This window comes from Zeus faber (genome assembly GCF_960531495.2).
Source record: "Zeus faber genome assembly, chromosome: 20".
Taxonomy (NCBI): domain Eukaryota; kingdom Metazoa; phylum Chordata; class Actinopteri; order Zeiformes; family Zeidae; genus Zeus; species Zeus faber.
In genome coordinates this window covers 19,985,747-20,008,226 of record NC_137207.1, presented here as the reverse complement: position 1 = coordinate 20,008,226, position 22,480 = coordinate 19,985,747, and the positions used below count along the sequence as shown (strand labels likewise).

At 43.9% G+C, this 22,480-nt stretch overlaps 2 protein-coding genes across 2 annotated transcripts; one reads left to right on the top strand and one right to left on the bottom strand.

Moving 5' to 3' along the window:
- Positions 1–240: 240 nt before the first annotated feature.
- On the bottom strand, positions 241–13,023 carry LOC307245745 (pleckstrin homology domain-containing family S member 1-like). Its single transcript, XM_080021404.1, has 14 exons — positions 12,923–13,023; positions 12,751–12,785; positions 11,379–11,461; positions 9,661–9,779; positions 8,370–8,504; positions 6,999–7,074; positions 6,214–6,282; positions 4,766–4,849; positions 4,605–4,672; positions 4,322–4,438; positions 1,901–2,023; positions 1,550–1,654; positions 819–948; positions 241–452 (listed from the first exon to the last, which is right to left on the bottom strand). The coding sequence occupies exons 2-14, from the start codon at positions 12,773–12,775 to the stop codon at positions 420–422; spliced, it is 1,167 nt and encodes a 388-aa protein (XP_079877530.1). The 5' UTR covers positions 12,776–12,785; positions 12,923–13,023; the 3' UTR covers positions 241–419.
- Positions 13,024–16,786: 3,763 nt separating this feature from the next.
- On the top strand, positions 16,787–22,432 carry LOC307245402 (pyrin). The gene is made up of 6 exons (XM_080020969.1): positions 16,787–16,844; positions 17,000–17,095; positions 18,297–18,527; positions 19,504–19,523; positions 20,051–20,193; positions 20,965–22,432. Exons 1-6 carry the CDS (start codon positions 16,812–16,814, stop codon positions 21,543–21,545), a joined length of 1,104 nt encoding a protein of 367 aa, XP_079877095.1. The 5' UTR covers positions 16,787–16,811; the 3' UTR covers positions 21,546–22,432.
- Positions 22,433–22,480: the final 48 nt, after the last annotated feature.

Genomic DNA, 22,480 nt, shown 5'->3' with positions numbered 1-22,480 from the left:
TGTGTTTTCACCTTGAGACTGTTTTTGCTGCCGCTCAGCGCTGCTCCAAGTGGAGGCTTCAAGTGACTGCTTGCAGAGCGACTGACGAGGAAGTGGATTATGTTAAAACGCCACGTGCCAGCCATAGCTATTGTTTTATTGCCAGATTAATTTGCCTTAGGCAAAAAACAGGCAAACTAATCTGGTCCCGTTGCATGGGACAGGGCTGCCCACTGAGACATTTCACAGGTCAGTCTTGTAAAATAAGTGTCGTGTTCCGGAGCGATCGAGGGCCAGACTCACTTTTTTTTTTTTTTTTTTTGTTTTGTTTTGTTTTGTTTTGTTTTGTGTTTCGGGCAAGATGGATCTCTCCCGGCCGTGAGGCGACGGGCGCACAGTGCGTGGGGAGCCCGTGTTCGCTCAGCCTCCGAGGCGGGCGGCTAGGATCGAACAGAGGACGTCGTCACCTTCACCTGCAAGACGAAACACTGGGTTCAACGTGGACGTTGGCCGCTTGGCATCCATGCTGTGTGGCACAGTCTGCACCGAGACGTTCTAGCTCATTTTCTGTCTAAAGACGTCGAGCAAGTTATCTTGCAACTTTTAGGGTTGCTCAAGGATTGCCCCTCCTGGCAAAAAGCTGCTGAGGCCTCCTTGAGCAAGGCGCCTAACCTATATCTCAGTGTTTTTTGGGTTGTTTTTTTTTAACTCCCAGTCTTCAAAACACAGCTTGCTGCTGATTTTCATTCACTTGGCAGCGGGTGTTGAAAGTAGAAAAAGCAGTATATCACTACTATACATCACATGCATGCGTGTTGTGGTTCGTCATGTGGCCGTACTTGCTTCTTCAGGAGTTTGCTCCAGTACATTTGGAAGTCCTCCATGCAAGACGTCTGCAGGTCATTAATGGCCAAGATCCGGTCTCCCTTCTGGAACAGACCCAGCGGCTCCCCCGTCCAGTCAGACACGCTGTGACAGAGGCAAAACACATCGGCGCTCAGTCTCGTTGTTGATGGTGCCGGCAGCGGACACACCCGCTATGACCTTGACCGCACGTCTAGTATTATTATTATAGCAGCCTCATTTTGCCGCGCTGCCCCTGCCACAGTTTGAGCCACGTACATAGGAAATAATCGAAACGACTGGCTTGATCCCGACAGTTGTGCTCTTAACTTTTTCAGGTTTCAGCCGTGGGTTTACGAAATATTCCAAACTTTTGTAAACCTGAATTTTCCGAGATCGATGAAATCCATTCATCATGGAAGCATATGTAACGTAGCTCTGCACATACGCTGTATACACACAGTATACATACGCTGTATATACACACACACAGCGCCAGCAAACTTTTACGATTTCAATTGTCTAATGACAACCATCAAGTTTTCTAGATGGGATTCATTTGTCCGAATATCTTCTTTGTATTCTCTATTTCTTACTTAACGTTTTGTTTTAGAATTAAAAACAAAGCCCCTATGTCAAAAAATAATGCACCTTCTATCCGTAGTTTTGCAATATCGCTTTCCTGCGCGCCAATTAAATTGCGAGGAACTTTAATACGTCCACTCACCGCAGTTCACCGTCCACGTCTGAGACTATCAGATATTTTACCACGTCCGCCAAGTCGATCTCGATGTCCTTCTGACTCCATCGTACGGGGGTCAAATCCAAATTTCTAAAACGAGCAAACAGACAAAACTATTATGTTACTTTAAAGATGAAATACATATGCACTTTTTTTTTTATTTTTTTTTTTTATTCTTTTTGTTTAGGCTGTTGACAAACTCAAGTTTTAAAAACGTGCCATATACGTTCCTGGGGTCACAGTGAAAATAGGGGCTACTGTATAAAGGATCAAAAGTAAGGACCAAGCAATGGTAGCAGACGGTGTTATTTCGGACAGACAGGTGCTAAATCGTACTCTTTTATCAAGCTTCGCTGTGGCAGTCGGAGCATCCCCCGCGTCAGCATCTCAGCCGGAGAAACTTTTCCGTTCTCTCGGGAAGCCGTGCCCGCCTTGGGCGGCGGCTCCAGAAGGGTCTCCCTTTGGAAACAACAAATAAGCCTAACAATGACAAAATGACAATCATGACATTTCCAATCAGAAATATCAAGGTTTGTGGTTTCCGTGCTTATAGCGAGTAGCACCTAGGACTGGTCTGAGAAGGAAGCAGTATGACGTATACAAGTGTGTAAGCATTGATCCTTAAAATTTGTAATGTGAAAATCCTCATTGGTTTTCTAACAGTATGTGCAGCACTCGACTATTTAAACAGGAGTAAGCTCGCGCTTTGAGGTTGTTGAGCATTTCAAGTGTTAACGTCAGTTCAGTTGACAGGCCACGCCCGCCCAGCAGAGCCCTGCCCCTTCTCTGAGGAGTGGGCTGATTGGGGTATTCGGGCTTTGAGGTTAATTTTAGCACTCGAGCATGAAAAGTCGACGTTCCTGTTTAGCAACATGACCTGATATACGAGTACGAAGACATATTTTAAGACTCTCTCTCCATCTCGCTCAGCATCCTCTTTAATTGTGGCTTTAAAGGACCATACTGGTGTCAAATCAGTCGGCGCACACGTTTCTCCCGTCACCATTTTCTTGAAGGGGTTGGACAATTGAAACACTCGTTCAGAACCTGCATTAAAATTAATGCAGGTTCCTTAGTTGGTACCCTAGTTGTCCCGCTGACAACTAGGGTAATATAATACCTGTCTTTGTCAAAGTCATGTAATGTCTTGCCGTGTTTTGCATTTGTATTCATTTGTTTAGAATGAACAAAAATATGTGCCTCGGTTGTTCGACACTGTCGACCTCCTCGAATCCTTCTCTTCTTTTTTTGTCATCTTGGCATTTCATGCTCTGAACTCTCCTTACATGGAACTCACTACATGCAGTCTAAACGCTGGTGTCCCTCAGGGCTGTGTTTTTGGGCCCCTTACCGTTCTCTAAATATTCAGTATCTTATCTTAGTAAATGGCAGCTGAATCATTGTCAGTCAGCGGCTGAACAAGGCAGGCACTGTGTTGCTCCAGGCAGTGAGGGAGCTATTTTGGTATCTGGGACAACGGCGAAACCTGTTACACAAAAAAAATGACAGAGCACACTGGTACTAAGGGCAAGATGGAGAAGTTATTTTTCAATAAACAATTTCAAGAGACACTTTTTCACTTTTATGGGACAGTGTTCAGCCTGAAAGCCCTTTCTAACATGGCAACACTTTAAAATAGCTATTGGTAACATTTACTCATTAGCTAATTATTAATTTAGTAAAAAAATATATAAATATATATAATTAGCCAATGTGATTTTTCCTTTCTTTGTCCATAATAAATGAGAATATTTGCTTGTTTACTGCAAGTACATCATAAACAACTTACCAACTTTTATTAACTCTAAAAATCAAGAGCAATGATGAATTACCATGAAATTTGAATTCTCATTTATTGTTCACTTACTAATTAGAAATCTAAAGGAAAAAGAAAAAAAAAAACGGTATAAACAATAGTTATTATACAGTGTAACCAAGGAAGACTGTGCTTTTTCTACCTCCGTAAAGAGGTTTGAAGTGAATTTGAAGCCTTTCGAAAAGTCATTTTAACACACCAGCGTCCATGCCATCTTTAACCTTTTTAAAGGGTTTGTTTAATTCTAATGTGAGCGTGGACTCCGATCCCGGGGGGAGGAGCCCTGTTGTGAGGAACAGAAGAGTGTGTTCAGAAATAGGTCAAGAAAACAAGTTTGTACTGTATACCAAGTAGGGTGCAGTTAGAAACAATTCAAATAGTTGGCAGTGGACGGGCATTTTTTAAATTTATTCAATATAAATTTAATATTGAATACATTTAAAAAATTGTTATCGAGGGCTTCCCCCCCCCCCCCCCCCCCCATCAGGCCAAAATAAATTAAATGCATCTGTTGACACAGATAATGTTGGTAAATAAATTGAATTGAATGGGGACTACTTTTGTTTATTTCATTTTTATTTTCTGTTGATATAGTACAACATAAAAATAATTCTAAGCTCCAGCGTCCTCTTCAATGGGGATTTAAATGCCGGTGTCAAATTTGGTTTGTCTGTTTATGAGTCAGTGCACACATTTTGGATTAGCGTCGCACGATTGTCTCTATTTTCAGGTTTTGGAAAATTCAAACCATATAGTGAGAAACTTAAAATGGAAATTACACCAAAAATGAAATGAAAATATAAATAAACAGGAAAATAAACTGCATGTGGACTACTTTTTTTTTTTTTTTTTGTAATTTGCAAATCTCAATTTAGAAAGACCGTGACGTGATTAAAAGAAAATTTAAAAAATAAAAGTCGTCGCGTCTTTTTGACTCGTACCTTTTTTCGGGAGCCTCCTCTGGGACGGTGGGAGGCTGGGTCCTCATCTTGTCGTAGACCTGAGTGACCGACCTCATCAGGCTGCTGTTCTCCCTCATCACCCCCGTCCGACCGCACCTGGAAGAGCATCGCACCATCTGATCTCGCCTGCTTAAAGTGTCTGTGAAGCTTCGGCTCTCAGGTGGAATCTTTTGAAAAGACGTTCCCGAAACCAGTTTTTTTTTTTGTTTTTTTTATCCCCTCATGCTTGCGAGTCGTCAACACCAGAAGGGTCCGCACTCACATGTCGTTCATGCTCATGTAGTAGCTGCTGTCGGCGCCCAAAGCCTTGTCCTTGCTCTCCTCCATATTCTGCAAGACGCCGAGAACAAGGGCGCCTTCATTCATCACGGTGCTTGAATTTAGACTGGATGTCGGTGCCGGTGGCGGCGCCTCAGTGTTTACCTGCAGCTTGAGCAGGTAGGACTTGGGGTAGTCGTAGATGGGGTCCAGGGGCTCAGATCGGGGCCTCCGGGGCGGGGCCGCTCTCTGGGGGGCCGAGCGCAAAAGATTTTGAATAACAGGGTGGAGTAAGTCAAATACAATTTGGCTGAGTCGATATTGCAATATGATATTGATATTCAACTAGTATTCTGTGGTATTCTGAATACTTTGAAATATAGCTTAATGAGAACTGTGCACTACTACTACTACACTGTTACTTCTACTACAGTACTATTACTACTACTTCACTACTACTACAGTACTATTACTACTACTTCTACTAATACTACAGTATTATAACTACTATTACTACTACACTATTACTACTACAATCCTATTACTACTACTACATTATTACTACAACTACACTATTACTACTAAATATTACTACTACTACACTATTACCACCATTACTACTATTACTTCTACAGTATTACTATTACTTCTACATTACTACTACTATTGCAACTTCTACTATGACTATGACTGTGTGTTTACATCTCTGTCCAGATCAGACCATGCAGTCTAAACTCTGGTATCCCTCTGGGCTTTGTTTTTGGGCCCTTAGTGTTCTCCCAAAATATTGTATTAACAGAGGCAATATATATTTTTAATTTTAGTTATGAACTATTGTTTACAATTCCAAGTTCCATACATATATTTATTTCTTATAAACTGTTCAAAATGAAATGTATGATATTTGCATACGTACAATATTTACCACTCCTTTATTACACGGCTCTGTAGAATACTTGATTCTGATTGGTCTTTAGCAGCCTTTCTGAATAATAACCCCCGATCTGTTTATAATGACCGTTGCCACGGGCAACCATCACCACCTCAACACTCCGCCTACATGCAGAGGCGGACTGACCTATGTCTCACTCGTTTGAAATGAAATGGGCCCAAAACCAGCAGGAGGCCCCGCGACGGCCCCATAACAATGTTTTTATGTTATTTTTTACGATACAAATAGGTTCTGCGTGCCACCTTGTGGTACCACATAGAAACTATAATGGAAGACTTGAAGAGATGAATGCAGATATGTCCAATTTCACATGAATAACAGTAAATAGGTTTGTCATATGTATTTAAAAAAGATATATACTGAAAATAGTTTGTTTCTGTGGATTATTTTTCTCAGCTGCAGATTTTAACCGTATAATACTACTAGATCACTAGTTATAAAATAATTGTATATTATATAACACTAGTTGTAAAATCATTTCAGTTGTATATTCCAATGTTCCGCAAAATAACCTCCTGATCACACTTTCACACCTTTTTATTTTTTTTATTTTGGGATAACAACTGTCTGGCTGCACACAACCCCTTCCGAACGGTTTGTACGTCCAGGATGATGAGCAAAAATTTACATCAATTCAGGGATTATTTTTTTTTTCCCCCACCTGATCGATCTCTGAGAAGGACTTGCTTCGCATGGGAGGCGGGTCGGATACGGAGCGTGTTCCCTTCGCCTGGATGGAGAAAAACAACTGTAATGGGTGATGCGCTCTCAGCTTCTATTGAAGAACGCCCCAAAGACTCCGTCGATTTATCGGTTTTACAGTAGTTGCTTGTAAAGTATTGCACTTTTCTACAAAGTGCTGCTTGGTGTTCCTGTTGAAATGACAGGAACACTCCGAAAAAAACACAATACTTCTTAAAATAGATGGATGGTAGTAGGGGTGAGGATCAAACTCACATCCATAACTCATTGGTTCTTTCCATGCTTCTTGGTTTACCATGTTTCTCTTACTCTTTGGATACTATTTTTTTTTTTGTTTTTTATTGTGGCTGGCTCTATGTACATTAATTCCATAGCCAGCAATATTTGTTTCCATTCTGTTTTGTTGTACTTAAAAATATATATATTATTCCAGGTGAAAAAAACTTGAATTCTTATAGATTTTTCTGACTTGGAAAAGGGTTTATTTAATTTCTCTGGGTGGAGGTTTGGGGATGACTTCTGAAAAGCTTTAAGACTGCTATGACTGCTAAGGACTATTTATATTATTATTATTATTATTATTATTATTATTATTATTCTGTTCTGGGGTGAACTGAGTTAGGATAAAAGAAAGACCTGGATGTATTTCTTGAGAAGTTTTAATATTGTATTTTATAATATTTTAACAATTACAACATGATTTTTGAACAAGTACAATACAAGTAAATACAAAAAAACAATTACCTCTGAATTATAGAAGCTATGTGGCCGATGTTTTAGCAGGTTGTGAATGCCAGCGAACCATTGGTCCACTTCCTGGCTGGAAAGAAACAAAAAAATAATAATTTGGGAACATGTGAGTCACGTCGGACACATCATTTTCAGGCCCGATTTAATGAGGGCGCTTATCAAATCCACATTTGGGTTTAATTCAAAATCTCATCGGCAAATAAATGGGAAACGGTGACTGGAAGAAACAATTCTGGGCGGATGGAGCTCAGATTGGTGTTTAAGAAGAAGGAAGGAACATAATGGTTTATTTGGTCTTCCATAACAGGAAATGTGGACACGTCCCAGTCTGGGCTCATTGTAGCCTGACTTTAAAATACAGCATTTAAAGTTCTGACTTAAACACTCTTTTAAATGGCTGAAGGGATGAACCTCTACTGTCGTCTGTTTGCTCATTCATCCATCCATCCATTCACCTATTAATTTGTTCGTTCATTCATTCATTCAGCAATTAATGAATCTATTAATTTGTTCATTCATGTACAGAATTAATTCATTCATCTATTCATTTGTCCGTTCATGCATTAGTTCATTCATCTATTAATTTGTTGGTTCATTCATGTACAGCATGAATTCATTCATCCATCTATTTATTTGTCCGTTCATGCGTTTATTAATTAATTCATTCATCTATTAATTTGTCCGTTCATGCGTTCATTAATTAATCTATGAATTTGTTCGTTCATTCATTGACTCATCCAGTATTTTATTCATTCATTCATTCACCGTTTGTTGGTTTGTTCATTCATTTGTTCATGCGTTCATTCCTCCGTTCGTTCATTCATTCATCTGTTCATTAATTGTGCATTCATTTAACCATTCATTCATGCATTCAGGCTAGTTTTTACTCAGACGGTCTCTTCCAACTGCTCTACATTTTGCTGTTAATTGAGTCGCACCGCAGCTGTTTTCTGTGTTGTTCAAATATCTCCCGTCAAAGTGGGAATCCATCAGGTCACAAACCCCAAATCGAAACCAAAAATCCCAGAATTCCCTTCAAAACGGACAAAGGGCGGTGGTGGGATATCTTTATCTTTCTGTGTTATTTTGTGAAAGCTCCACCGTGTCTGCCTTTCCCATCACTTGTTTGCACGCTCCCAATCAGTGTGTCCTTGCACGCGGCGGACCCCGCCACCAGCAATGGAAGCGGCATCCTGTACAGAGGAGCGCGTGCATAACACAGTTGCTTATGAAATGGCAGCTAAACAAAGCGTACAGAACATGGGATGTTCTGACAAAATAATCTGATGGGTTTGATTTGACTTGAACCCATTTGAGCTGCTTTGACCCCAAACGGGCGGTGTCGCCATGGAGTCGCCTGCTGACCTGCTCTCCCCCATCAGGAAGTAGTCCCTCTCCAGAGCCTTGATGTGGAGCACGCAGCACGGAGAGCACCGCATGTTCTTCTCCACCCAGGCCCACTTGGGGTGGTTCTTGGGCCTCGTGAACAGCACTGAGATCCTAAGGCCGGGAAACACTTTCATTTAAAGGACACCGACCATGAAGGAACGTCCATTTTCATTCCCCTATGTCTGCCTTTCATTCCTATGAGCTGTTATTGTAATGTATTATTATAACTGCAGTTATTCATCAGGGAGCATATCTTTTAATGACGTTTTCAATAATGAGCTCCATTTGACGGGCCTAATACCGAGTGTATAATAGTTTAACCTAGGGGGTCCCAAACTGGAGTCCGATGCCCCCTAGGGGTCCTTGAAGGAATTGCCAGCTACATTTTGCATATTCTTTTGTGAAAAATATATAGAATAGACTGAATTCTAAATATGTTTTTCGCAAAAAAATATACAAAATGTGCAAAATTAATCAGAATCTGAAGTAAAAATTCTTATATAAACATATAAAATTATGTCGATAATTGTGTGTGTGTGTAAAGCATGTAAAACAATGCCATTTTAATACAATAATACACATTTTAATACATGATATATGCAGTACTTTATATCTATGGGATATACTATGTATATATATATATATATACACAGTAAAATATTCTTGAGTTTTTGTTGTGATACATTTTATACTTTTATTTATCTTGTTATAAATCAATCCAGGTGCCCGAGCACCTGCCCCTTTGCCCCCTGATGCCCATGGTGCCGTTTTTATCAGGCGCGTTTCTTTGTTTTGTTTTGCATGAATGGGCACCGAGATTTTGTTGGAAACCGTTGTATTATATATTGACAAAGAGATCGGGGCGTGATCTCCGTTCCGCTGTGTGTGTGTGTCCCTGCCCCGTTCCGTCAAATAAAACAAATAAAAACTTTTTATGTTGTTTTTATTTTAGATGTCATTTATTTTACCCTGTTTCCTTATTGAATGAAACCCCCCCCCCCGCCCGCTCGACAGAGTGCCTTGAGCAGCAAAATGTCTGGAGCCGGGCCCGCTGGGAATGGCATTTTAAAATCCTGTTCCATGTGCCCGTTTTTTTTCTAACTTTGAGCACCTGCCCCTCTTAAGGTCTCTGCACGGACCCGAATCAAATCAATATCCAACTATGTAACCACGCGATGAACAAAGTATGGTGTTCTGCTCGGGGTCCACAGGTGTCTTTGGTTAATCCATCGACGGAAGGTGTAAATGATAAATGAATGGAACGTACTGCATCAGGTCGATGGATCCCAGCGGCTTGTCCAGGTCCTCAGCGCTCTTGAAGTACTTCAGCTGGTAACCCTGCTCCGTCGACCCAAGCAACGCGAAGAAACGTCTCTTCCACGATTTCTGCAATTTTCAAATGTTATTTAAAATATATATATATATTTTTTTTAAACACAGAGAAATCCCAGCACAACGTGTGCGTTTGTAATGTTGTCGATAGGTTTGATGCTTTTTCGACCCAGGCCTGAACGCTTTACTGCTGAGGAACGTAGCCCTCCGCTGCAGCCGCTCACTGGGCTGCAATGCATTCCTATGGGGCAAAAGATTACGCTTAAAAATATATATATATATATATTTAATCTCCTTTTCTAAAACAAGAAGCCGGCATTTCGGTCCCTGGCATATGCTTTGCGCATGTTTTGAGAGACGGAAACGTCACATTTCATTCTAAACGAGTTGTTTTTTATGGTAATTGCCGCAGTGCACCCGGAGCGCAATGTTGGTTTCCAGTTGGAAGCGACGCTACCTCCTGTTTCTCGTCTCTTTTGTTGCGGAAACAATTTTACCGGAAGGGCGAAATAGTCACTAACACCCTGAAAAATCGGATAAAATGCAGCGTTTGTGACTATTCTTTTCCCTGTATGAAATATAAAGACTGCATATCAATATGAGTAAGAATTCCAATGAACGTGTTGAGTAATAAAGTATGAGGATGAGGAAGAGCTGGTTTGTCTGAAAATCAGCAGAATAAAATGCAGTTCTTCACATGTCAATCAAATATTTCCCTTCCAGTGCGGCGTGGCTATAGGAGGGGAAAAAAATAAAAAATAAAACAAAAGTGTTCCAACCACCTGATGCAACAAAGATTCATGTTACGGAAGAAAAACCCTGATTATTCACACAACTATGTGGAGGGACAGGTGGGCGGGAGAAGAGCTGGAATCCAGTCGAAAATGTTTTTGGTTTTTTTTGTCAGCGAGAGAAAAGGTCCCAGGTTCAGAAAGTAAGATCCGCTCCGGGATTTTGGGTCAGCCATGTGGATTTGGTCGACTCGGAGGTCCAACCGAAGAGTGAATTTAGCCGATCGCGATGGAAGGTTTGTTTGGAGATTCGGCTCTTTAGAAGGGAATTTTCTGGCTCTTCGTGGTCTGATTCGGTCGGAGTAACCAATCAGAAGGGTCGGTTCGTTTGTGCGTCGGTCACTTGAAGGTGCAGTGCCTGGAATTTACGGAACAGACTCGGCAGAGATGGAATATAATATTCATGAGTATGTTTTAATGAGTGAATAATCCCATTAAATAAGAAGCGTTGTGTTTTCGTTACCTCCGAACGGGCTGTTTATTATCTACATAGGGAGCGGGTACGCTTCACGGAGGCCGCCACGTTCCGCCGCCATGTTTCTACAGTAGCCCAGGACGGACAAACCAAACACTGGCTCTTTTGAGTGTTCCGCGAGTACATTCTACAGGCTGCACCTTCAAAGTATTTGTTCGCCCGTTTGCGAGTCTTGCATCACCACAGCTGATCAGCGGCTGACTGCGCCAAAAAACACGGAACCTGGAGTTTTACTTTCTCGACTTGGGAGTTATCCATCCCTGAGCTAATTGAGCTTTAACAGTTCACACCGTCCCCGTCCCTTCACCTGTAGATACACAGAACCCGGGGCACCGAAAATCCACAGTGTTTTACCACTACGTGATGATTCTTTCCAGCCAAACTCACCTCTGTATTCAGCCGCCTGTACGGAGGAGACTTGTACAGGTATCCTGTCTTCACCTCCTCCAGCGGAGTGTAGAACACGGACGCTGGTTCGAACACACAAACACCGCATTCATACAGCTGTTTAATGGTGAATGTTTGGATCTGAGAATGTTGTCGTTCATCGACATGATTCTGCAGAATTGGATTCAATATATACAGTATATGATATACTGTATAATAACTACAATGAACAGAACTTCTCGACTGACTGCTATGGAAAAAGAATGTGACGAAAAATATGATATCAACAATATGATGTCATGATATCAATGACATCAAAAATATGATATGATTGTCATTAATCAGGTACAAATTCATACAATTATGATGACAAACGTGTCATCTACTTTAACATGAACAATTTAACAGTTCATTAACGCACTGACTGTTTTTTTTACTGTTTTTTTTTGTATTGCATGGAATGGAATGAGTAATTACTCTTCAAACCCTTTGGCATCCACCACACAATACACGACCAAGTCACCGCATGAAATGCACCGCGAACACGGACGAGCGATGGCTTACTTAAAAGTCATTCCATTCATGCGCCACATTCATAGACTTGAGGCCTCTCTCCTGTGTCAGCGCCGCGCTTCACGAGGAGCGTTTCACGGTCTCTCAACCCAGGTGTAATTAAAATGTTGTTTGTGACAATGTGACCACGCTGGGCTGTTGAGAAGTGTTCCGCCCTGCTGCAGCTTCCCGCTGGCTTTGAATGCGGCTCAATGGGGCATATATTTATATATATATATATATCCTTTTTGACGGTGACATGTGAAACTAGGAAAAAAATAATAATAATAAAAACAGCATTCTCGTTTTTACCCTTTCGACCTCATCCCTTTTAGACTGACGCAAGGGACTAGAAACATGAGGGTGCCCCGCTTCACCACTCTTCCAAGAATACGCAAATGCTTTGGATTCACGATTGCGTGAAGCAGTTCTAAATAAAGTGTCATGTGGCTGTTGTTCCAAACACGTTCAAAAATGTACTAAGACAGGTGCGACTGTTACGTGAGTTCCCGTTTTCGAAAAAAACAACAACAGCAAACAACAGGTTTGGGGTCCTGGTCTGCCCCCCTGGGACCGCATGGAAGCACCGTGAGAAGCTGCAGCGGAGCGGTACGTTTCCCAACCGTACGACGTTCGGTGAGGATGCTGCCGCCGACGGCGAGAAGCGGCGGCAAGCCAAACATCTGAATAAGGTACCGGGTTGAAAGAATAGCAAACTCATCCCTTCGGAGCCCATGAACGCCGCCCGACAGAGCAGGTTCAGGGGTCACCGCCCCAAACACCCGACAAGACCCGACACCGGACGCCTGGCGAAACCAACCTGGGGCTTTCTGGTTTTTCTGCATTGTGACGGAACTGCAAAACAAGCAAACAAAAACAACCTTTTTTTTTTTTTTTTTTTTGGTAGTCACACGGCTTTCTAAATCAAACAAACAAATGAATAAATAAACGGCCGATGCACCGACCGGCGGCCCGGGCGCGGGCGCACTCACCTGGGACCCCTGCTCCGTCTCCGCTTGCTCTCGGTGTGTCACGGTACACGAGTGTCGCTCTTCGAGGAAGCTGAAGCCTTTTTTTTTTTTTTTTTTTTTTTTTAAGGCGACGCCGACGAGGAGGTTCTACCCGCGGCGGAGCGGAGTTTCCGGTTTGGGCCTTTTTCTTATTTACCGTCTGACTCCACCGTCTGGAATTCCCGCCAACTTTCACTTGAGAGAGGGAGAGCGAGCGAGAGAGAGAGAGAGAGAGAGAGAGAGAAACCAAACCCACACCTGAAACTCTAACCCCATTGCTCATGTTGTTGTCGTTTGCTATGGAGGCGTCAGCTCCACACTCTCTTTAATAATCAGTGCTCAATGACAGTGGCTTGTCAAGAATGCAAGGAAGGGTTATTGAGGACAATGGCTTCGGGTTAGGGTCAAATGCAGAGGTCTCATTTCACCGGCCACCATCCAAAGCATGTGCATGTGCGTGTGTGTGTATGCATGTGTTGTAGTGTGGTGTGTTGCGTGACAATTAGGTAGGTGTAGTAGCAGAGCCCGTAGGATCATGTAGGATCCTCATCACCCCAACAACGGACTGTTTCAGCTGCTGCGGTCAGGCAAGCGCCTCCGCAGTCACGCAGCGAGAACAGAGAGACTGAGACGGAGTTTCTTCCCTCAAGCCATCAGAACTGTCAACGCTGACCTCACCAGGGGTCCTAACTGAGCCATGCACTAGGCTCCACTACCTACTGTACTGTATGTAGCATACTGTACCGCATACTGTGTCACTGTTCAGGGTTGTTCGTGATGCCGTATTGCTGCGCCGTACTGTTGTATACTGTGCTGTATTATCCCAAACACTACCTCACACTATTCACATTCACATGCCACTTTAATTCACATGCCACTTTAAATGCACATATCTGTACATACATAGGCATATTCCTTCTATCTATTCCATTTTATTTCAATTTATTTTTATTGTATTTTATTCTATATATTTTTATCTTATTCTATAAGTATTCCACTTACTGTATTACGTTTTAGGAGTCAGTTAGTCGGTCTATTTGGAAAGGAATTTTCTACTTTTTAGAAAGAAAGATCGGGGCCTCGAGGAGCGCCGTCGCGCCACTAGCAGAAAAAGTGTGGAACAAAAAAAGTAAAAAAAATTGAAAAAAAAAACAGGTGAAGACGCCTCCACCCGCCCCGTGCGTCTGCCTGGGAAATGTAAAAGTTGGAAAACACCAGCCGGGGTTTTTTTTTTTGTTTTTTTTTGTTTTCGTTTATTGTTTTTTGATTTGCAGCGAGGTCGTTGCTGTGAAGGAAGAGGAGGCAGAGTGGATCGGATTCCCGTCGATCGATACTGAAGATCAGTTCCAGATCTGTTGGAACTGAAGCATGCACGAGAGGAATGCTAACGCACACACGCACACACACACTCGCAGCCTCTAATATTTACTGGAAGGAACCATCAACACCTGGCTGTCATGGGTATGTTATGCACTGTGGCGAGTGAGCGCAGCACATTGTTTTACATGGGAATAAGCCCCACGGCCCACACCCCTTCAGGTCTCAGCCGCCAAAGACGCCAGAAACGATTTCATTGCACAGCGAACTCCCCTTCTAAAACGACCCTGGAGTCGGTCGTCACAAAAGCGTGAATCTTCAACTCGCACTGAAGTAAAAAAAAAAAAAAAAAAAAAAAAAAGGAAGAAAGGGCCAACACGTCGGTCACGATTCATACTGGACGTGACTGACTGAGCCCTCGCCCGGCACCAAGAATTCGTCTTGGCGTCGGGCGAGGGCTCAGTCGGTTATTTTTTCAACGACTCCGCTCACGGCGCAGAGCCCAAGCGACTCCTCTGGCTCTCGCCGACGGTTCAAAGAAGCCTCCCTCCTTCGCTCGCTCGCTCGCTCGCCGCCCGTCGCGCCGACCGAACCGGGCGCATTCTTCTCGACTTTGACCTTGCGACACAAAAGCTCATTTCCACGCGAGTGGAGTTTGGGAAAAACCTGCACACCGCTGGCCCGCTCTCACGGCACCCTGGCGTGACCCGGCACAAGGGGTTAAAAAGAAGAAGAAAAAACAAACAACCCCGGCCCGGAGACGCCTCCCTCACCTGCTGTTCCTCACCTGGCCACCGGGTGTCGTCGGGGCTCCAACCTCCCCAGGCTCGGAGAGTCCTGCTTCCGTGTTTCCGTGGTTGGATATGATTAAGTGTCACAGAGATAACAACCCAACCAGGGCGAAAACCGTCACTATTGCACATTCTCTGACGGTGCTGACGTCTTTTATTGCAATCGAATAACAGCGACGTTTGACTGCGGGTCATTGTGCCGGGGACCCCCGCAGGGACCTCTTGAAGGAGCCCCTGTGGGGTCCCCGGACCCCACGTTGAGAACCGTTGCATCAGACCAATATCAGCAAGAGGCACGCGCCACAGCTGCACCTCCTACATCTTACGTGTCATATGATTTAAAAATGTCCTTGTTTATTCGCTGCCATGGGCCGGCGCCAGACGCCTGAAGAAGTCGTCCATAGTTCAGACGGTGGCACGTTGCTGAAGGACGAACGGATGTTTAAATCTGGGGTTCAATCAGACTTTTGTCTTCTCAGTCGTCGGGTTTACTGGAGCTAAAGGGTCAAAAAGTTCTAAATCTGCAGCTTTCACTGGGTCGTACACGGAAGCCCCGACAGGGTCATGGCTTTAGAGTCAGTTCAGTATGAATAGACTCCCTTTGGTTATTAGGGTGCACAGGACTGGGAAATAGGAGAAAAAAAAAATGTTTTTTCCACCCACAATGCAGTGGGATCTGGTGTTTCTTGGATTTTGTACTTAACACAGATCACACTCTAAAAAGAGGTCTTTCATTTCCGATTCCCAAAAAGATCTCACCTTGGATAGCCATTGCCAGACCTTTAAAAGACCGCTAAAATCTGCAATTTCTCAATATTTAGTGGGATAATGGGGCCCGAAAAAGAGATTGTATTTTTTTTCTTCTCAAAATTAAAGGGGATATGATGGGGTTTTTTTTTCCTTTTTTTTAAATGCAAATCACGCTCTTAAAAGAGGTCTTTAATTGCCTATTCCCAAAATAATCTCTCATAGCCCATTCATTTTCAGTACTTTACAGAACCACTAAAATATGTCGTTTTAGGTGCATGGAAGTGGGAAATAGGGTCTAAAAATGATAGAATCCAGGACTTTTTCTTTTACACAATTAAATCAGATCTGATGTTTTGGGGGATTTTTATTAAAATACCAATCACACTCTAAGAAAGGGTCTTTAATTTCCTAAATTTCCCGAAATTATCTCATAGCCCTCATTGTCAGCCCTATATGGTACTGTACCAATAAAATGTACGATTTCTCTAGATTTAGGTGCGTTGGATTGGGGAAAAGGGCCAAAAAAGTCTCTAATATTGTGGATTTATTTGTATCAAAAAAAATCCTGAAAAAGAACAAAGTTGGTCTCCAGTCGCCGTCTTTTTAATCTGTTTTGACCTTTTTATTCCCGTGCTTTTATTCTTCCTTTTTATCCTTTTTATACCATGTCTTTTTCTGTCTCATCTAAAGCTCTTTGAATTGCCCTCGTGTATGAAATATACAGGGCTAATAAACGCACAATATCCTTCCACCGGGATGGACTAATATGATCCTTAAATAGGACGCAGGGTGCGTTTGACCTCATCCGCTTCCTTCCCCTTGTCATCCAAGATTTACTTTCTCTGCTCCACAAATGGAACACGGCGGCGTGCCTGGCAGGGCAGCAGCGCCGCAGTCAAGGCGGCGGATTTTTCGGGGGCAAAGGTCAGATGTCGGGAGCCGCCCCTCCGGCCGGGCCCCGTATTAAAGGGGCTGCGCTTCACGCACGGAGAGGAGACGACGCCGGAGGCAGAATGATCCACCTGGGACCAACCGCCCAGTGCCAGGTGAGCGTCAGGTGAGGCCTGTTCCCACCGGCGTCACCCCCGACACCTGACCAGCTGCTTTTGGGGGTTTTCTGTGTGTGTGTGTGTGTGTGTGTGTGTGTGTGTGTATGTGTGTGTGTGTGTGTGTGTGTGTGTGTGTGTGTGTGTGTGTGAAGGAAGCGCTCCTGAGGCGCCAGCAGAACCTGGAGCGTCACAGGAATGTCGTCAGCTACAGGATGAAGAAGCTGGCGTCCAGGCAGCTGGAGATCAAAGTGAGTGCGTGGCGGCGCCTCCTGTTCTGAGGAATGAAACGATGCCAGGGCAAACACGTAGCTCTGTCGTGTTGTTCACGTTGCTCTGTCGTGTTGCTCACCTTGCTCTGTCGTGGTGTTCACGTTGCTCTGACCTGTTGCTCGCGTTGCTCTGTCGTGTTGCTCACCTTGCTCTGTTTTGTTGTTCACGTTGCTGTGTCGTGTTGCTCACATTGCTCTGTTGTGTTGTTCATGTTGCTCTTTTGTGTTGCTCACGTTGCTCTGTCGTGTTGCTCACGTTGCTCTGTTGTGTTGCTCACGTTGCTCTGTTGTGTTGTTCATGTTGCTCTGTCGTGTTGCTCACGTTGCTCTGTCGTGTTGCTCACGTTGCTCTGTTGTGTTGACCATGTTGCTTTGTCGTGTTGCTCACGTTGCTCTGTTGTGTTGTTCACGTAGCTCTGTCGTGTTGTTCACTTGCTCTGTCGTGTTGTTCACGTTGCTGTGTCGTGTTGCTCACATTGCTCTGTTGTGTTGATCACGTTGCTGTGTTGAGTTGCTAACGTTGCTCTGTCGTGTTGCTCAGGTTGCTCTGTCGTGTTGCTCATGTTGCTCTGTCGTGTAGAATGCTTGTCTCAGTGATAACAACTAAGCCTTGTGTGAGTTTAGTGATGTGCTGCTCATTGTTGTTTGTCACTTTTTTATGTATTGCGTTTTTTCATGTTATTTTCTTTCATTTTTCTTTCTTTCATTATATTAATATAATTCTATATTAATTAATTAATTAATTATATAATGAGATATCTTATTAATAAACATTTATATATAATTATATATAATATATTAATATGATATAATTATATTAATAGGACATAATATATTAATATCATATAATAATATATATAATAATATCATAGGGTTAGGGACCTAACCCTAACCCATATTTATAAAACATATTTTAACTATATATATCATTTAGATTTACTAATATTTAACAGTATAGACACAAATGCATCACTCATTCCTCATATTTCATATTTTTCACATTTTTCTAAATTGTAGATAAATATAATAAATGCATCTGATTTGTCACTTTCCTTATCCTCCCAAATATATATGTTCAATTATTTATCTATTCTTTTTTTATTCATTCCGTATTTCTTTCTTTCTTTCTTTCTTTCTTCCTTCCTTCCTCCCGCCCTCCTTCATGGCCGTCTCGCTGCAGAAAAGCTCGGATGCTCTGAAGGAGAAGCTGAGGCAGAAGTACCAGGAGATGAGGAGGGTTCTGGACGAGGACCTGCGCCTCACGCTGGGCCAGCTGGATGCGGAGCAGGAGGCCGCGGAGAGGGAGGTGGAGGAGAGGATGGAGGCCTGCTGCCTCCTGAGAGAGGAGCTGGACCAGGAGCTGGAGAACACCAACGCCCCGGAGAAGGAGACTGGAGAGATGGCTGTCCAGGTGCTTTTTCAATATCCCTTCTGTTGTGTTTATTGTCATTATTGCCGCCTGCAACCGGACAAGCGCTGGACCATGGTTGGGGTCTCGTTAGAACCGGGACGTCTCAGACATCTCGTGGTTCAAGTTTGATCCAAACTGATCCACATTTGGAGCATTACATTTGTGGAAAAAAAGACGGAATTTGAGCGGAAGTAGCCGAACGTTAGTGCATTGCGAGATAAGTTTGCGGAGTGAGACGCTTTGTGACATCTGCATCCAATTTGTTATATATGTGCAGGTTGTGGCTACGAACGCACATTGGCGTCGTGCGAGCTGCGTGGTGTAGACTCCGTAGTGTGCGTGTGTGTGTCTGAGCATGTGACGCTTTACCTGCTTGATGTTGGCGGGGCTTTTCGATTTATATTTTATTCTTTTGCCCTTTTTGTAAATAGAAACGCATTCACTTCCATCTAACCCGGTGTGGTGTCCCTCCTTATTTTGTGGCACTCGAGCCGGTCGTAACACACAAACTGTAGGAGTCAAAAACAGTCCAAAACATATTCCGTGTTTGTGACCTCCCACATGGAGTTCGCTTGTAGCTCACATGCTACGTTCCATGGGAACTCATAAATTTGCAATTGGTGTCAATAATGGACCCCGTGTATTGCTGCCCGCAAGTATATTTTTATTGTTGTTGTTGTTTATCATTATTATTATATGAATTATCTATTAATAGTATTATTGTCTTCAGGTTTTTTTAAACTTATCATTGCATGGGGTTTTTGGCACAAAAAGATCCGATATACACACACACACACACACACACACACAAAACATATATATACACAGAGAAAAATGAAAGTAATATTTGTATATGTACATAAAGTAAATACTGTATGCATAGTGCAAAAAATATATGAATAAAAAGCTGTTGTTTTATAATTATTTCTGCATCATAGGCTGTTTAACCTGTGGTATTTTTCTTTATTGTATGCAGAGTGCGGAAATTGAAGAGAGGTAAGTTACATTTAGCCCACGCAACCTGTACAGAAATATATTTATCCACACTACATAGAATACATAGTCTCACACAAACACAAATATGAAGTCGACTTGAACTGCACTTGAACTCTAACTTTAAATGCTCCCAATAGAAAAGCACACACAGCGCTTGAAAAGTAACAATCAAACCCCATAACAAACAAAAACAACACCACAGCAATTTAGGAATAATTAGTTTCTTGCTCAAAGAAAACAAACACCAACAAAAACAACTTTTGTTTGTGTATCAGATGTATGAGCTATTGATATACCAGAATATATAAGATAGATAGACAGTATTTATCTGACGTAACTGCATTACCACCCAAATTATCCAAATTAACCGCAGACATTCCGGAAACATTTATTTCATTCTCATTATCAACTCATTACCAATATTGAATCGAGAATAACCAATTCCAAATGAGCAACAACCATCGCGTGACTCTGTACTCCAAAACATCTTCTCCCCCTTCCCCTTCTTTTTTCCTGTGAATCGTTAGAATTTCAGAGGCGCTGAAGTCGACCGACCCCGACTCGATCCAGACGGACGACTTCAGGAACCAGCAGCTCCTCAGTCTCACCGGCAACCTGCTGCTGTTCATCAGGTCGCAGCTTCCCGTCTCCAAGAGGCTCCTCCAGAGTTGTGAGTTCAGCCGCGGGCCGTGGGTAGACGGACGGACGGACGGACTGATGGACCGATGGACTGACGGACGGATGGACCAAGAACTGACGGACCAACAAACCGACAGGTCCTCAATCGGGCAAAGACTATAAAGACTATACAAACTATACAGACAATAGAGACTAAGACTATATAATAGACCTTTCATGAGTACATACCTTTATGCTTCAGGTCCAGTGTTACTACTGTCGTGTCGTTCTCCAGTACTCCTTTCCTGCTGTGGTCGGATATCCGCTTTTTACTTATACATCGATATTAGAACTAGGCCTGAAGCCCTCAAAGTCAAAAGGGGAAAAAACAGCCGTCTCCAAAATAGTCTCAAGAACAGGATAGTCTTGAATTTAATCGACGGATAGAGTAGAACGTTTTTTACAGATCAACATATTATGCTGATGATGTTGTTGAGGCGCTTTCATGGTAATTTCACTTGAGCCAGCGGAAAATGTCTCTTAGGTCCCAAGACGCCACCATGGTGAATAACTCCAGGTTCTGGTATATTCTAGGTTCTTCCTCTGAGCTCTGCAATGATCTCTCCTATTAAGTTCTTCCTCTGGGCAATTATTGGCAAATCCAAAATGGTCCTCCTGGGGAGGACATCTACTTTTCTGAACCTGGGAGTTCCACATCTGCCCGGCAACAAAGCAACTTCTCCTGTTTGGTTATTATTTGAGGGCGACGCGCCCATAGTTTTAACACTATAGATTTAGTGGGTCTATTTTTTGTCGACTTCAGATGCTGCAGATGTTATCTTGGACCCTGACACCGCCCACCCCAAACTGACCGTCTCCCCCGAGGGCGACGCGGTCGCCTACACGACGACCTGGAAGGATTTCCCCGAAACGCCCGCACGGTTCGACACCACGCTGAACGTGGTCAGCCGAGACGGCTTCACCGAAGGCCGGCGCTACTGGGAGGTGGAGGTCAGCGGCAAAACCTACTGGGAGATCGGCCTCACGTACCCCAGCATCCCGCGCCGGGGCCGCGAGGAGGACTGCTGGCTGGGTCGCGGCAAGGAGTCCTGGTGCGTGGAGTACTTCAGCGGGGACTACACGGCCTGGCACAGCGGGGTTCCCCATGTGCTGCCCCTGGTGGAGGGCAGGCAGTTCAAGCGCATCGGGGTGTACTGCAGCTTCCCTGGGGGCTTGGTGTCCTTCCTCGGCGCGGACACCATGACGCCCCTCCATTGCTTCTGTGCCGGCGCATTCTCTGACGCCTTGCATCAGGCGCTGTGCCCCGGTCACGACAACCAAGGGAGCAACTGGAAGCCTCTTCGGATCTGCGACGCCTCCAGATCGGCTCCTGGCGGCTCCTGAAGTGGGGACAGCGGGGGGGGGCTGGGAACACAGCGGAGAACGGCCTCCGCCGTGGGGCGTCGGGCTCGCGGCTTGAGGCTCGTCAGGGGAGAGACCGCCGACCGCAAAGTGCTCGTCCGCCGGTCCCACGGCGACCGACCGGGTACAAGCGCCTCCAGCTGCCTTGGTCAGAGTGGGCGATAGGCAGCAAGCCCTTCAGCATCTGCATGAACCAGCCTTTACGTATTCAGTCGACTGGAGAAGATATTTAAATTTCTTTCTTCATCATTTATTTTGTTAGTCGTCCAATCCAAAGCATTGTGCTGGCTTGACTTAACCATCTGAGAGCGCACGTCTCTGATGGTTCAATGTCTTTCTGGGCATGGACAGATTGAACGGACTGAATTGTGTTTGTGTTTGCTCGTGTCACTCTGTGACCGGCCACGTCAGCACTGGGTTTTTTTTCCAGGTAACCCCCGGTACCGTCCCTTTAAACAGGTGCAGGGAGGAGGAGCAGAGGAGATAAAGGGAGAGTGTTTGGCGGGGGGGTGGCTCCGGGGAAGTGGCGAGGGAGAGATGGGTGGAGGAATTGAAGAACATCTGCTTTCCCGTCGTAATGACCGGGACCTGTTTGGCGCGTGCGACTGCCAAGGGCTGCAACACTGGCGACAGCTGGAAAGCACGGGTGGAGGTGGAGGCGGAGGCGGAGGATGATAGCCTGGGTCACCATCCGGGCGGGCGGTGAGATCGACTCAGGCGACTCTCCTTCATCTCCGTCGCTTCCAAATTGCAAATGCGTTGACTTCTAGTTCTACTTTTGCATTAGGAAAGAGCCATTCGCAAGCTGCGTTTCTTTTCAGGACGTTGACGTTTTATTTTTCATTAAACAGAGTGATTTGTTAAGAGCCTGTTTGAAGTTCTTAGTTAGTTCTTTAATTTTGCCATCAGACTAGCGG